The sequence below is a fragment of the Molothrus aeneus genome, chromosome 3, assembly GCF_037042795.1.
Source record: "Molothrus aeneus isolate 106 chromosome 3, BPBGC_Maene_1.0, whole genome shotgun sequence".
NCBI lineage: Eukaryota > Metazoa > Chordata > Aves > Passeriformes > Icteridae > Molothrus > Molothrus aeneus.
Window position 1 is genome coordinate 45,932,007 of NC_089648.1, and position 16,365 is coordinate 45,948,371.

Sequence of the window (16,365 nt, forward strand, 5' to 3'; positions counted from 1 at the left end):
ACTTCCACAAGTGAGTCCTCAGTATCTCAGACTAGAATCTTAGAAAATGAGGAACATCCCTCAGCAACCAGTTCTGAAAAGTCTGGTGACAGTGAGTTTCTCAGGATGACAGTCAGTGCCAGAGATACAAGCAAGCATTCCAGGGAAATGACATTGATCTTATCTGAGCAGTACCCATTCCTTTACACATTCTATAACCTCCAGCTTTGGCTGCAAATAAGACAGAGATCTGGGGCAGCCTTCTACTACCCACTCCAACTTTCTTGGGAGGGAAACCAGAAATATCATGGAAGGAGACAGAGGTGCCTACACACACTGCAATTAAGCAAAGCTTCTTTGATGGCAAGCAGCAGCACCTACAGAGAAGTCCAACACATCTTCTGTTCTCCTGGGCTGGACCATGTATATAAATGTAAAATAAATAAAAAGAGCAAAGGAAATTTTATTTGACATCAAAGCAACTCCATCTTCCACCCCAAGGTTTCTTTTTCCCCAAGGCAGTTTCAGTTCTCCCTGCCAAGATAAAGAGCATTCTGGTAGAAACAGAAAAGCTGATGAAAACACATCTTTCTCTAATCACGGCCAGAGAAACTACTCATCTTTTCTGGCTAAAATTAAAATGAAACAAGCACCTTGCATGGAAGGATTCTGGCAGTCTGGCTAAATCATAAGCAGTTTAGAATACAGAAAACATGAAGTAACTCAAATCCCTTTTTGTATGCAAGATGAAAAAAAAACACTGCTAAGTATAAGAAACATGTTTAAAAGCAACAGTTAGGACTTCCAGATATCAATATCATACAGTAAGTCTATCACAGACTTAACTCTCCAAATATTAATTAATAACCAAAATGTAAGAAACACTGCACTTATTGCAGCAGAATTGGAGCACACATGCCAGAAATGCAGAACATCTCTACATGTAAAGAACTTCAGGAGTATTAAGCGCGCTTTCTAGTGAAGGACACAGAAGGATGGTGATTTCCTGAGGTCCCTGAAGTTGTACCAGCCCACATCATAGATCTACACACAATCTAATAGCTGCAGCTTGGCTTCAGGAAGAGCTGGGTACACAGCAAGAATGAGGTCAATGCTTCTGGAACTCTAGGTTGTGTATCAAGCTCGCCTCATCTTGATATGCTTGAATGCTGACACCTGCAGCTTGTAGAGAGGTTACTGTGGCCATCACTACCAAGGGTACAAGAGATAAAAAGGTAGACCTGGTATAAGTCAGTGCCCTTAGAAAGGAAAAACGGACAAAAGGGACAACTCCCCAAAGTGAGCAGTTTTGCAAACCCCTAAAAAGTACCCAACTTGCTTGGGAAGCAAGTTCATGCCCTAAAAGACTGTTTAAAGCCTAAGGACAAGATTTCAATTGCTAAATTTCTGGCATATGAAGTTTTCCAGGACTAAGACTAAAACAGATAGCTGTTTCCCTCCAAAGTAAGAAAAGGAAATATGATCTGGGGGGCAATTTTTTGGCTTACCTACAGATGAATTTTCTGAAGTTCTTTATGCACTGAACATAAGAGAACGTAAGGATGATTAGCTTTTTGATTTTGACACATAACCTTTAGAAACTCTTGAGTTAGGATTAACTATTCCTCACTAAAGATAGTTGTATCCAGAAGAAGTGAACAAGCTGGAATAATTTTTTGATTTACTTCATTAACACAGTACTCTAGATGCAGATCTGCCTTCCAGTGTCCTGATCGCTGTACTGACTTACACAAATAAAATTGTAAGTTCATCTGAAGAATGTTTACACTGGTCATGGAACAGGCCAGTTTTTTAAATTCAAAACTGTTTGCTAGGTCCAGAGAGGACCAGTGAGGTCAAAGACAAATTATTTTGACAACCTATTGTGAATACTGCTTAAATATCCTAAGACTCATTCAATATTTTTATGTAAAAAGCTCACAGAAGGGTTAATAAACCACTGAGTTGGTAGTAAAAGCATGCAAACCCATGAAAACAGAAGAAAAAGATTAACAGGTTATCTCCCTTTGTCACATATTCTAAGTTTTACCCCTCCATTACCGCTGATCCCTTAAAACAGATTCCTTTGGTTTGGTGTTCCTTTTCACATTTTAAAATGTAACAGAAGTAAGTATCAAGACTTTAAGCATTTTATTGTCAGGAACACAGTAGGAAACATGGAGACCAGGCCAACATTTTGTGCCATTAATTGCTTTTGAAGTCTGCTTTTTTTTCTTCTTAAAGAACACTCACAAAAAAAAAAATTATCCAATGTAAACAGTATCTCAACTGATTTAAAAATCTGACAATGGAATTGTAGCTTTAAATCACTAGGACAAGTTGAACAAACTAAATGTTTCTTTCAGAACAACATAAAAATGAAGATGGTATGACTCCACTTCATTAAACAGATAACATATCTACTTAAGACAAACAGAAGAATATCTCCAAGTATTCAGTCACATGTCTTTACCATAAAAAGAAATCTATTAATTGCTTATAAAATGCTTTTATTTATTTAGGAAACACAAATGCTAAAATTAAAGACACTGTATTAACATCAGAAAGGTTACTAACTGTTTCCTGTTCTGCAATCTACACACTGAATTGACAACCTGGTCAAAATCTCTACAATTTATATTAAGAATATTACCTTGCGTGTAGGCAGCATCATCAGATCCCATACTCAATTTCCGTGCATCACTGATCCTATCCACATGTGCTAAAACAGGGTCAGTAAGATGCTGGATACCCTCTGGTTCAACATAGTGATCAGGAAGGTTTAGAAGGTTTGTAGGTTCAAAAGTTGGGGATACTACCCCTGGGGAAACTGCAGGGGGCTTATTTGGAGAAACTGTAATTTTAAAAGTATATTTTGTGTTAGGCTGCGTAACAACCACTCGAGGAGAAGTTGCAGTGGTGCTGTTGCCCACTGCTCGACTCTTGGGTGGATGGTGATGAATAAATGCAGGACCCATGCTTACTTGACCAGACATATTCCTAGCAGTAGTAGATACTCCAGGATTTGTGGATATGAAAAGCGTGGGCTGGTTCCGCACAAGTTGATCATCTCCTGTCGTGGCATTTGCTGAAATGTAGACCTTGGGCTGTCCACGTGTGATCACTTCATCAGTATTTGGAGGACTGGCCGATATGTAAACAGTGGGTTGACTTCTACTTAATGTCTGGCTGTTGAGGGAAGAGGGAACGGTGGAGGTGCGAGGGCCAGTTGAACGCAATTTAGAAGAACTGTTTCTTTGTGGCGGTTCAAGTTTGATTTCAATTTGATTTTTGCGAGGTCCTGTGGATATATTCTGAATGTTGTATTGGCTATGAGCAGAAGATTGTGAGCTACCAGATGAATGAATCATAGGTGCTTGTGGAGTAGTAGGAGAACTGATAGGCATGTACACATGAGAAGTCTGGTGGCCTTGCTGGTTTGGCTGTGTTGAGTGTTGCGATGAGGTATGTGGCGTAGTACTGGATGTAGGAATAGTAGTCCAGGGACCTGGCTGCGAAGGCTGGTAGACTTGCTGAGGGTGCATGGGATTAAACTGAGATGCCCAGCCTGGCTGCTGCTGTGTTTGCCGAGCAGTACCACTAGGAGCTGTGATGTAAGGCCTAATATAGATAGAATTTCCCTGGGGACTGTTAAGTACAGGAGGAGGTACACCATGTATGTGCAAAGATGTTGGGGTATTGCGACCAGGCTGAATGTTTGGGGCTAAAGTTACCATAATGGGGTTGAATCTGGGTGTTTGTTGAGACAAGTTAGATACTCCTTTGCTGCCTAGGTGAAATCCAAGATGCTGCCCTGGATTAGAAGCACTAACTGTATTAGCCATCTCAAAGACATGAAATCCTTGTGGAACCTGCGCAGGTGCTGTCTGTGGTTCCTGCTGAAACAGTTCATTGTTGGACTGACTGGTTTGAAGGTGTCCATCACTAACACTGTGAGCTAGAGTCCTACTTCCATTCATTCTACTTCCTTCTCTTCCATGGTGATAGACGTTCTGTGACTGCAAATCCAAATTAAGAGATGTCATGTGATTTCGTAGCCCAGGAATCCCAGAATCATCCGAAAAACTCAGGTCTCCTTCACCATAGAGATATTTTGTGCTCTCTTGAGAGAGAACTGCACAACAGGCATCCAAATTGTTGTTATTCTAAAAAAGACAGATGAAAGTTTGACATTACTGATAAAATACTGTCACAGTTATGTATGAATACATCCAATCACAACTGAAAAATGAACAATACAACATCAGATAGGAAGCTTTAGGTGGCTGGTATAGCTGCTCTATACAAACAAGGGGCTTGCCTGTGAAGCTCACTGCTCTGGGAACAGTGACTGAGCCAGTGGCACCAAGGGCAGAAGTCTGCATTGCCTCTGAAGCAGTGACTGGGAGATCCTGCACCTTGGAAAGCTAGCTTTATACAGGGTGATACACCTTGGATGAATACTTTCCCTATTCCTTCTCAGTTTCAGAACCATCTTCAGTAGAGGCCAAAGCTCTGGCTTTAGGGAGGAAAATGACAGCAGGAATGGATTTACAACATCTACATAGTATTGATTAATAACTTAAAAACAAAAATAAAAACACATGTTAATTTTAAATGTTTTCCCAAACACTCCAATACCAGTTATGCATTACCTCCTGCTGAAAATAAAGTGAATCTTATGAAGAGAAGAAACACGCAGACTCAAGAAACTGTACATGACTTCAGGAGAAATGCAAAAATTCAGTTTATACAAATACATCAATAACCATTCTTTTGTAAGATCAAAACTATTAACTGAAAACCCAGAGGACATTTGTATTTTCATTTTAAATCACTGCTTGCAAAGCTTTGAAATACTTATATTTGTACCTTTTAAACCCAGTAATAGGATGACTTAGAAAAGAAACCACAACCTAGCTAACTCATTTTTTAAGAACATTTCAGATGCAAACCGCTAATCTCTTGTCCTTTTCCATGTGTGTAATAATATTGTACTCTAATCTTCCCAATTGAGTTTCCTATATAAGGATTGTTAGAAAGAGTGAGGGTGCATCAGTGACCTAATTTTTTCATACTGTGCTCCATCTTTATCACTTTTCACACAGAAATTCCCACCCCTCAAGAAATAAAGGTTAATACTTTCTGCTGGAAGAGCACCTGTTCAGGCCCATGTTATTAACACTAAATAGGTAGTTACTAGAAAAAGTGCATGTGACCAAGGAAAAAAATTGCATGTGCCAAGTAGCAACATTATCAGTTAGTTAAAAAGTAACACAACCAGATAACTGATTCATGCTACATGCTTTCTATTTTGTCTTTTTTGTTAAACTAGCAGACATTTCTCATTCTTCCACTGGATAAAGGTGACAGTGTTGCGCACACATAGCAAGACTGTCTCTACCTGACAGATTTACCAAAAAAGAAAAGAAAAAAGAAAAGAAAAAAGAAAAGAAAAAAGAAAAGAAAAAAGAAAAGAAAAAAGAAAAGAAAAAAGAAAAGAAAAAAGAAAAGAAAAAAGAAAAGAAAAAAGAAAAGAAAAAAGAAAAGAAAAAAGAAAACAGAAGTGCAAGAGGGATAACAAGGCTAAACTTCACCCAAAAAACCAAAACTATGTGCTCATACAGACCAGATACAGTTCTGAATTCTTCCAAATTAAAGGAATAAAAAATCCCAAATAAACCCTAGCCACAGAACTTTTTAAAATGACAGGATTCTCTAAAGGCTATCTATCAAGCCAGCTCTACATAAGGACTGCTGCAAAAAAGTATTCAGTGATATGAAAATGGATCAAATTGATGATACACATATTGGCTCTAGTTTGGAATAAGCACCAGAGGATGAAGTAATCAAAGGAAGTTAGTAGTGAAGAAAGGAAACACACGGACAGAACAGTGGTAAGATAAGAACAATAGCCTGGTATTTGTTGCAAAGGAGAAAAGGGAGCCAGAAAAGGGAAAAAGATAGGATGCCACAGAAAAACAAGCTAAAAAGATCTCAAAGGCAGATTTTGCATGAAGTGAATTAAAATTATTAACAGAAAGGCCAAAAATACCAAACCAAAAAGGAACAGGCCAAGCTTGCAAGGCCCTTACATTCAGCTTGAATGCATTTCTTTGGACAATTTTTTTTTCTTTTTTAAGATCGCATCCAATCAATTCCAAAATTTCAGTGACGTCAATGAGAAAATTGGAGAACTCAAAGGGGAAACGGGGGCACATGGAACCCCTGGCATCTTCTGGCTGGCAGAGGCAGAGTTTCAACCGCTTCTAGCTCTTTACAGATCAGAGAACCGGTTGATGGCAGAACTGAGCATATTCCAGCAAAACAATACCCCTCATCTTATCTCTGCCCATGTCCCATTTGAGTTTAAAATGTTGGCACCCTGAAAGAGAAAGAAAAAAAAAAGAAAGAATAAGAATGTTGGAGGGAAATGAGGAAGCAAGGAGAGGACGTAGACTTGAGGAGCAGGTACAGAATGCTCCGGACACAAAAAACAGAATAACAGGAAACAATGTCCACTGACTGTGGGCACCGCAGTGATTCCTTTAAGTGAGGAGAATGGGAGATCTGAATGCAGGAGGCTTGTTGGGAAGAACAGAGGGATACAAAACTTCTTAGGAATATTCAAGTGCTGTCAGCCTGAGACTTTTTACTACCTAGATTAAGCTGGTTTAGGTTTCCTCCTATTAGCTCTTTGGTGGTCCTCTGCTGTTAGCATGCTAGCATATTGTTTAGGTAATTCAAGGCTATTTACCTTGAGGTACTTGCATATTCTCTTTATCCCTAATTTTTTCATTATAAACATATAATGCTATAAACCTTCCTTTAGAAACAAGCTGTGTTTGTTTACAAAGAATTCATGAAGGATGACTGAATTATCTGTGTATTTTTTCTGCACAATTCACAGTCATCCAAAGAAATTTTCCTTGTAATAAAAGCCTCATCAATAATATCATAAACTGCATAATTGCTTATATTCTTTCAGATTCTCACCTGGGGTATAACTCCTGGCTTAAAAAGAACTTCACCTTGACATATGATGGCTGCACATAAGGTACTGCGGGGGCAAGGCACTTTGTATACCAAGTACTTGTCTTTGACCTGAACTACATTTACTGCCTTTATTGGAAATTCCTTCCACTATATTCAGCTACAAGGTGGCAGAACTCAGGATTCAGATAATGTTCCATCAGCATTGAAACATGTGCATAAGTACTCTCAAATTCTGCTTTTCAATCTTTCCCATCAGTCCAAGTACAAAATTTGTTGGTTTGAAGAGGTCATGTTAGGCAGCTTTTATAAAAACCCCGAACAAATCAAAACACAAACAGACAAACAAGACTCCAAGCCAGAGAGCAGCAAAGCTAGAAGGTGCATCACAGAAACCAGAGCTCATGAAATTTCAAAAAAACCACCAACATGACAGGATTTTCTTGGTGAGTCTTAGTTCACAAAAAAAGTAGCTTTCCAGTGTGACAAATTAGTTTAACAATACTGCACACACAGAACATTAATTAAGACTGTTTTTGAAAGATTCTCTTATGAAAGCTGACTTAGAACACTTCCTCAAAATCTAAACCCTTCCCCATAAATCTGTCATATGGGATGTACAGTATCTTTTCTTCACAGTTGTAAAGCTCTTTTTATTTAAAGAGATCCACTGTATTCAATGTTACAAAGACCACTGACTCTATTAAAGACAAGCATTAGTTTTTCAATTTATCAAGAATTACATTCAAAAGATGACTACTGATGCATTCACTCCATCAAGTCCACAGACCTTGCTGAACAAGCAGCTCTCGTGTTCAAAGAACAAAACTGTACTTGTAGTATAAAGTCCTACAGAGCACTAACAAAAATAGCAGTGTACAATCCTGAGAACAAGTACAGGCAATTTATACTCTGGTTCAGTTTCCTTTTCAGCTAAATAATGAAAAAGAAAGAACTGGAGAAAGCTTGAAACTTCATGAGCCCCAAGCAGAATTTTGCCATCTTGCAAATCAAAACTGATTTTGTTGATGAAATGCACTTTTCACGACTTCTTCCTCTAGAAAGACTGGAGAGTCATGATAAAGTCTTGGCAATATGAATGTTAAATTGTCACAGACACTCTCCCCAGCAGTACGAACACTTTATTTGGATGTATATGCGTGTGAGTACATATACATATGTAAGTATAGAAAAATATGTATTTCATACATAAAAATACATATAAATAGCAAGACAAAAATTAGGATATAAAGAATGTTGAATCATAACCACAGTTGTCCTAGCCATACTCCAAAGACAGTTAGCTTCTGGGAAGCTGTAACATCATTTTTCCTATCAGTGTATACTGATAATCAGTATGACTACTTGGATAATTCTCTTATTTACCAGAGTAAATCAAATGTTGAATATCTTAGAATGAAAAAGAAAATCAGCTATTATGGATGCTTTGAATCGATGGAAAATGCAAAGCAAACATGTCTAAGCAACATAGTTAAATAAGTCAAATCTACCAACATATGTTAACTCTAGGCATTTAGGTGTCCCTGTTGGGCTTTGGAGGGACATTAATTTATATTCTGAAGTAGCTAACATGATACAGAATAAAAAGCTGATACAAAATATGGTATGTGCTCTGATAGTGGCAGCATTAAAAACAGACAGCTGCATGTAGAAGTTGAGAATATGCAGCTTTAGCACTAACTACAGCACTGGTCAAAAATGATTTTTTACTATCAAGCCCAACAAAAATCCAATAATTAATTACACAGACTCCAAAGGTACAGCAAAAAAATAAAGCCCATCCGGCAGCCAAAGCCCTGGGCAGATGCACACCAGTGCCTCATCCCTGCCTCTGGTCTAACACTGTGGAAGGGAGGCTACAAGCACCTCATCCTGCCTGAGAGAGCCTGACTTGGAACACCTGGCTGTGCCCACGTCACACTCCAGGCTTCCTGATGGAGAGGGTACCTAAGGCCACCAGTGCTGGCTCTGCAGGCCAAGGGAGGTGGGAATGGAAAGCATTGGCACCAATCTGCATGCAGGCAAGGGCCCACCTCCAAGACTGATGGAGACCAGGTAGCAAAGTTTCTTCTGGACCTGCTTTAACACTCAAATAAAAATGAAAATAAAATTTCAAAATGCTGCTCGTTGTAGCATTGCCTTAAATTGTCCCTGCTGGACTCAAGTTGGCTTTGCATCCCTCCTTTTGCCACAGTTAGTTTTGGCTGTTGAGATGGCCAAAAGTCATGAGTACGCTGATTGGCGAGACAGTAGTCTCCATGCATACAGCGAATATTGATTTACACCTGATTTACTTTGGACCACCCCTGATTAGTCACGGAAAAACAGAGGCCAATTTAACACGTTGCTTGCTGTGCAATATAAAGAAACTGGCTGAGTATATTTGCCTCATTTATAGAGAAAAACATCAGCTTTCAAAGGAGACGCCCATACAGAAAGCTTAAATTAGCCATGTTGCTTACTCGTACAGCCATGAACAGAGCACTGACCTGTAACATGCATCTGGATACAACACCTTCAGGTACCTCAGGAAACTTCTGTCGCAGGTCATGTAAAACCTGAATATCAATTTGCTGGCTTCCTTGGGCCATTCGTATCTTGCCTGGTCAGGATTGTTTTTCAACAGGCAGTTTTAGGCCTTAGTAAAGGGAGTACTCATCTCTTCTGTCCAAGCATTTTCTGGAAGAGAAAGGAAAGCCTTGAGACACCAAAAGTAGGCACTTCTGATGTAACAAAAGAACACCCCACAAACTGAAACACACATACAAAATCCTTTTTCAATTATGCAGCCAAAGTCTGTACTTTATTTTGATGTTTTCCCATGTGACACTTCTAAGTAATTGTCCTTCACACACTCATGACCTTGAAAATTGCCCATTTATAGACACATCTGACAGTCAGTTTCCTTCTATCTTTGGTTTTATATTGATATTATAAAATACATTAAGAATAAAAAAAAGACTTGATTTACCAAAGTATTAAAATTATTTGGTTTAAGAATAGTATTTTTAGTTATTTTAAACACAACTGAACACAAAGTAGTCCACATCAAATACTGGAAAATAGTATTTGCTTGACTTTTGAATTTTTACCTTTGCCATCATTGTTTTTCTTTACTGTCAGGATATTGTGGATAGAAGTTCAATGTCTCTAAGCTTCAGAATTTACTAGCAATTGTCTACTTGGTTTTCACCCAACATACTTCAGAATATTCTGAAATTATTACTAGAAGGAAATAACACTGCAGGCTTCTTCAGCTAATTCTGTTCCTGCTTTGAAGGAAATTATGAAAGTTATGGATAAGACAATTTCACAATCACCAATCAACACATTCATACAAATGATCTGTCCAGACCATATGATACCTACGGCGTTTACCAAGAAGAATTTCTACCAATAAATCTTCCAAGAATGGACCTGTGTGTTAAGCAATGGAATTGGATCTTCTTCATATAAAATAGTATTATAAACAAATATGACCATATGGTTCATAGAAACCCTGGCATAGTCAACTCCAATGAACATTTGCCTCTTAAATTAGTAAATATTACTCAAGCATCTCCATGAATTTTATTCACTTTCTCTGTGGCAGCAGTAGAGCAATTTTAAAAGTTACTTAGTCTATATCTCACTAGAAGTACATGCGTGTTACTTCAAGAGTTTACAGTGCTAGACTAATTTAAGCAGTGACAAGAATACTGATCTTGCACCTTCTTAAAAGAAATAAGGAAAACACTCTTCAAATGAAACAGCTAAACAATTATATTGTTTATCAAAAACTGTATTGCAATACTTCTCTAATTAAACTTCAAACCCAACAAGACCACAGCAGATCCACAAAACCAGAAGATTCTATTAACAAGAAAACTAGTTAATAGAACTAACTAGCATTCAGTATCAAATGCAATTTTTCCACCCCTCTTCTACTGAGCAGTTCATTAAACTTCCTGCTAAATTTTTAATTCCTCTCAATCCTCCTAAGATAGCTTAATTTTTTTCCAATTTCTCTAGCCTAGAATAGCAAATTCTATGATCTCCATCTCAAGTTCCCTGGACAGTACAAAAATTTTGTATTTACTCTTTATTTAAATTGTACCAGCAAAAAAGCACCTTCGCAGCTGCCACAGCAAAAACTCTGTAGAAAGAGATTCATCCATGTAGTCTTTTCAAAAACCACAGAGAATAAATAAAAAAACCCAGTACTTAAAACAAATGCTCCACACTGTCACCCCAGTGCTTCATTTCAATAAAGTATTTTGTGTTCTAACTCATTTTTCAATGTCTGAAGCCTTAATAAAACACATAATGACCACAGTTCCCATTTAATACTCCAAAGCAGCAAAGTATTGTAACAATTACCTTAAATTTCAAAAGTGCTACAGAAAAACTTGTCTGTGTCTTCATGAGGTGTAACATGATTTATGGGTCATCATTCAATGCTTGCAAAGTTCAATTATTTGTTGGTAGCATGCAGAACTTGGGAGATAGCTTATTTTTATTTTTTCTACAATACTTTTAAGTTTTGGTGGCTTAGCACCAAGCAGATGCCTGCAAGCAATATCACTTTACTAAATTTGCTGATAAATTTTTGCATGTGTGCATCAAATGTCTCAACATAGCAAAATATTTTTACTGTAATATTGGAGGAAGTGAAGCAAAAGGGCTCTGTCCCCACTATTTTAACTCAGAGAAATATACTCCAACACAAAAAGAAAGAAGTTTTTTCCCCCCTAGTTTCAATTACAATAGGCAACTGATATGGCTTCACTGACAATTTAACATATGGAAAATGTATCATATGAATATGAAGGTCTCATTCCAATCATCACTTCAAGAAGAAGAACCCACCGAAGACCTCAAAGATATCAAGAGATTATTAATAAACTCAAGTTAACCTTAAGAAAGGCTGAAGTGACAGGTCATGAGGTCTTTTGAGGCCTCTCTAGTAAAGACAGTGAAAAGTTTTTTTCCCAGTTCTTGATGTTGCAAGAAGCTACAAAAAGGACTCAGGATGCATCTCCAGGGGCAAAATTAAAGGAACTGAAGGTTACTTTGACAGATGGAAGCTTAAGGGACAGACACACCACACTGCTGTCAGCCATGGAACTCAGGATCATCCAGAATATTGTTAGAAAGTTACATATGCAAGTGGAAAATAAAGGCATGAATGCAAGAATGAACAGCCAAGACTGCCAGTAATTAAGACTTCAGAAGAAAAGAGTATCAACAGGAGGCAAAGGAAACTGCTGGCAGCAGCATTTTTGCTTCATTCAGAGACTCTGGCATAAAAATCAAGGCAATACAGCGTTACAGAAATAATCAGAACAATCTATTCAAGAAATTAATTATTGGAAGAAGGAAAATTCAACACTGGTGACTCAGAGAAATAGTTCTTCCTAAAATCATTAATATCAAAAGTTTAATTACAAAAGAACACTTCTAAATACTGGTGTGCAGTACAATATAAAGTTATTCTTGTAGTAATGCCATTTACTAATAGGTTTACATACTGCTTCTAGCTATAAAAAAACCCTCAAAACAACCCCTTCAATGTGACTTTATAATGTTGAAGAGAGACAGAGATCCCAGTGCTCACTTATGCCAGAAATCCTAAGTAACCGGAAGAATTAATTAGCTGTGTTCTTTTTCAAAGAGTATTGGCATGATCCCCAGACAACTTAAAAGGCCTGGCAATTGTATCATGATGGAGCTCCTGTTGAAGCTTTATTCTGTGAAAACTATTGAAACCAAAGTAAACAATGTGTCATCTCCCAAAGACTACTCAGAACCATGAGTATGAGACAAAATACACTGCCTCCCTTGTTTATGAATATATTCAAAGACAACTTAATGTGAAATATAACTCAGATGCCAAATACTAGGCTCTTAGAGTACTGAACCAGTGCTAGCTAAATACATATTTTTTCAAGTCTCCTTTCTTCTGACAGAGCACATGTTTAACATACCACAGACAATTCTTCAATACAAACCTTAATTTAGTATATCACATTGACTTTCCAGAAAATACTTATAAAGCAAGTGTTCTTCAGAGTAGATTCTGCCAACATGGATTTTATTAAATAATTAAACATGACAAAATCTAAACAGACTAGAATGTTATCTGCACTTCTTGCTCATTAGAAATTTTTTCCTACTGCAACTTCACATGCAGTCCATGCCACAAAAATATCAAAGATAATTGTGCAGATTTTAACATAACTGCTGTATTTAATAGTTCCAGTTGGAGTTACGATGCACTCATTATGACTGAAGTCCCATTTATGGTCAGCTACCATTCCGGAAACAGCCTTTGTGTGTTCAAGAGAACAGCTTTTGGAAATACGCAGAACACTGCCACAGTAACCAGCATGCCCTTCACCTTCTCAAAACTCAAATCGATGCAGCCTTTATACCTCCCTTGTTAGTTCAGCTACATCTAGTAAGTAAATTGCTCATGTTTTTTGTGGTTTTAGTCTGATCACATCTGATCTGTGTTTTACTCGGCTAAAATGCTGTAATCTATCTAAAAGCTTACTTTAGAAATCAGGCTGTAAATATTTCTTAAGAAAGTGAATGCAGAAACAAGAGAACATTTTCTTGTAGCATTTATGGTGTAGGATACAGACAATGTGCATAAAAGACTGCTGTAATCACAGGAAATCAGATGCAGCAAGTTGCAATGCAAGCCTGGTAGAGGTTGCTAAACCAACAGCAGAAACACACAAGCAATTAAAAGGGTGATGAAAAAAAACCCAAAACCCAACAAAAACCCCAAAATAAACCACCTAATCCCTCTATACTTATCTCAGGCTCCTTCATCAGGACTAAGACACACAGCCCGTATATCTGTGCATTGGGTAATTCCAAAAAGTAAAATGATCTTCACCCCTCCTCAGTCCATGCTTTCTTGAGCCATACCTTCTACCTTCCCCCATATATTTAGCTACATTTTTTCTGTTATCTTAGCCAAACACCTATCCAGGCACCAAGCCAACAAGTATTACAAAACTTCTATGGGCCCCTTTTTCAGCCTGACGTTTCTGATGTTTCACTCCAATAATTCAACTGAAGACTAACCTTAGTTCACTTTCCATTGAGAGATTCTTTACACTGGATTGCTTGAACAACAAAGTATAGCTGATACTAATATTGCTAGCATTTCTTTCAGCTTTCTTTAAACAATATAATTTCCTCTCCAGTCTACAAGACTGGCGATCACATTATAAATAAATGAATCTCTATCCACAGAAGACCCCTTCTAAGCAGGATCTCCATTCCTTTGACTGTAACAAGCATTGCAAGCTTATTGCCAGTTTGTACTTACTTCTGTGTTAACACTCCCCTTAAAATTAGAAGTATGTTTCTGTATCCCTATTGCTTAGAAAAAAAAATAAAAATCATCAGACAATAAATGTCATATTGTTCTCTTGCAACCTCCCTCTCCAACCTCTTACACTCCCATTTCCACACCTATTCTTCCTTTTCTTCCCTACTTATAATGGAACATTCTTGTTAAACACAAGACTAGTAACTTTCACTGTATGTGTGCCTAGCAAATGGAAGGGGGGAGAAATTAAAGAATTACCACTGCATGTAAGGCCAACTTTCCTTACAGAAATTGGTTCCAAGCTACAGGCAGGACAGCACACTTAACTCTGTCAATGACACCTTGCAGGCAGGAAAAAAGAAAAACCCAAGAAAAACAAAACTAAAATTGTCTGGTTCTCTGAGAAACTACAATACAAAAAATTAGAAATTAAACAGCAAGGAACAATTAAATTCTTTCCTCCTCATTTAGCCCTAATAGACTTTTTCTGAAAGCCTACATGGAGCCAAATATCAGGCAGCCTGAACACAAACTTGTTTTCTTAAAATTAAAATTTAGAGTAATTTTGTAAGGGCAAAAATATAGAAACAAGAACATTCTACCCCAGAGTCCCATATTCTTTCTGCAAAAGAGATTAAGAAGTGACAGGACAAAATCTAAAAGCTTACACTAACATCACTAACACTTTAAATGCATGTTTAAAAAAAAAGTGTGAGAACTGCATGATGGAAACAGGTTTATTAAATATTCCTAGTATAATTTAATTGTTCTAATATATTATTCAGCTTTTCCATGGCCAATTTGAACCATTTCAACAGTTTTTCACCAGTATCTCTGCTTAAAGAATAGTATTATCAAATCCAGATGTTATACTTCACTCATTGCCATCCATCTCTTAAATAAATAAAGAATGAATAAATTTAGCCCATCACAGTTAGTTTCCCATCTCATCCTCAACTTACTAAACAGTGAAACTTCCTTGTAACTGTTTGCCACATTTGTACTCTACACTGTTCTGAATCCAAACAAGAACACAAAGGACATAAACCCGATTTCATTGCATGACCTTAAAATTGATAAAAAAACCCAGAATTGCAAATAAGCATCACTAAGAGTTTTCCCCAAGCACATTACTGAATTAGATCAAACCAAAAGACTTCTATCAAATAATTAATGATGAGCAAGGTCAGAGGAAAATGACAAACTCTGGAACAGTTCAAAGAAGTAATCTGTTCTTATGGAAAATTTATTTTAAATGACCATACCAGGAAGCAATTTCTACCTGGAAGCAATTCCTACCTTGAAGCACAACTTTTTTTTCTTCCTCCAAATTCATTACAAAGAGTAATTTCCAGAAATAAATTTTATTTAACACATTTCATAATGTCTTTTAAACTCCTGGCCGGAATAACAATGTACTTTAATGGGTCCCACAGCAAAAGTGCACACATGAAACATTTAAAGAGGTTTAATCTGTCCGGTATTCCTTGGAAACTATGAGCAGTTACACAATTTCTTTTTCAAGGAAAATTAGTTGGGTTGGACGTTTTTATTGTTGAGCAAATAAAAAAAAAAAGGGTTTGGTTTTGTTTGACTGTGAATTTTTAATTCTTGCTAGTTCAGTAAAGCTAATGCACACATTAAGGGATCCTACTAATGGATTTTACCTAAGTTTGGTTTGGATTTTTTTTCCCTTTTCCTTAAGAGAATTAATTAAAAACAAAGCCACCTTCCTTTACTGCAGGTCATTCTGTCAATTCTATCAAAGCATAGCTGACCTTTTCACAGCTCAGCAATACGCTGGCAAATCTCATACATAAGAAGCACATTAAAAATTAAGTTTCTCAGATCACAGTAAAAATTTCCTCGGGAATATGGTTTTGTTAGAGAAAAACCTATCACAACAGTTGAGCTTGCCTTAAGCCACCATTAGGAGTTGGCAGCTTGAAATTTGACCTGTATTCTTTGCACAGTATGTTACCAACAGAAATTCAGATCTGAAAGCTTTGACATTTGTAAAAAGGGTTTAATTCATTTTTACTGGA

At 37.2% G+C, this 16,365-nt stretch overlaps 1 protein-coding gene across 1 annotated transcript in view; it reads right to left on the minus strand.

Annotated features, from left to right (window-relative positions):
• The window catches only part of TAB2 (TGF-beta activated kinase 1 (MAP3K7) binding protein 2), a 60,533-nt gene that overhangs the window by 10,512 nt on the left and 33,656 nt on the right, over window positions 1-16,365 (minus strand). Inside the window, exons 2-3 of the mRNA XM_066546817.1 lie at window positions 9,483-9,672; window positions 2,633-4,145 (exon numbers count right to left, since the gene is read on the minus strand). Coding sequence (XP_066402914.1) covers window positions 2,633-4,145; window positions 9,483-9,584 — 1,615 coding nt within the window. The 5' untranslated portion in view covers window positions 9,585-9,672. The remainder of the gene's footprint in view (window positions 1-2,632; window positions 4,146-9,482; window positions 9,673-16,365) is intronic.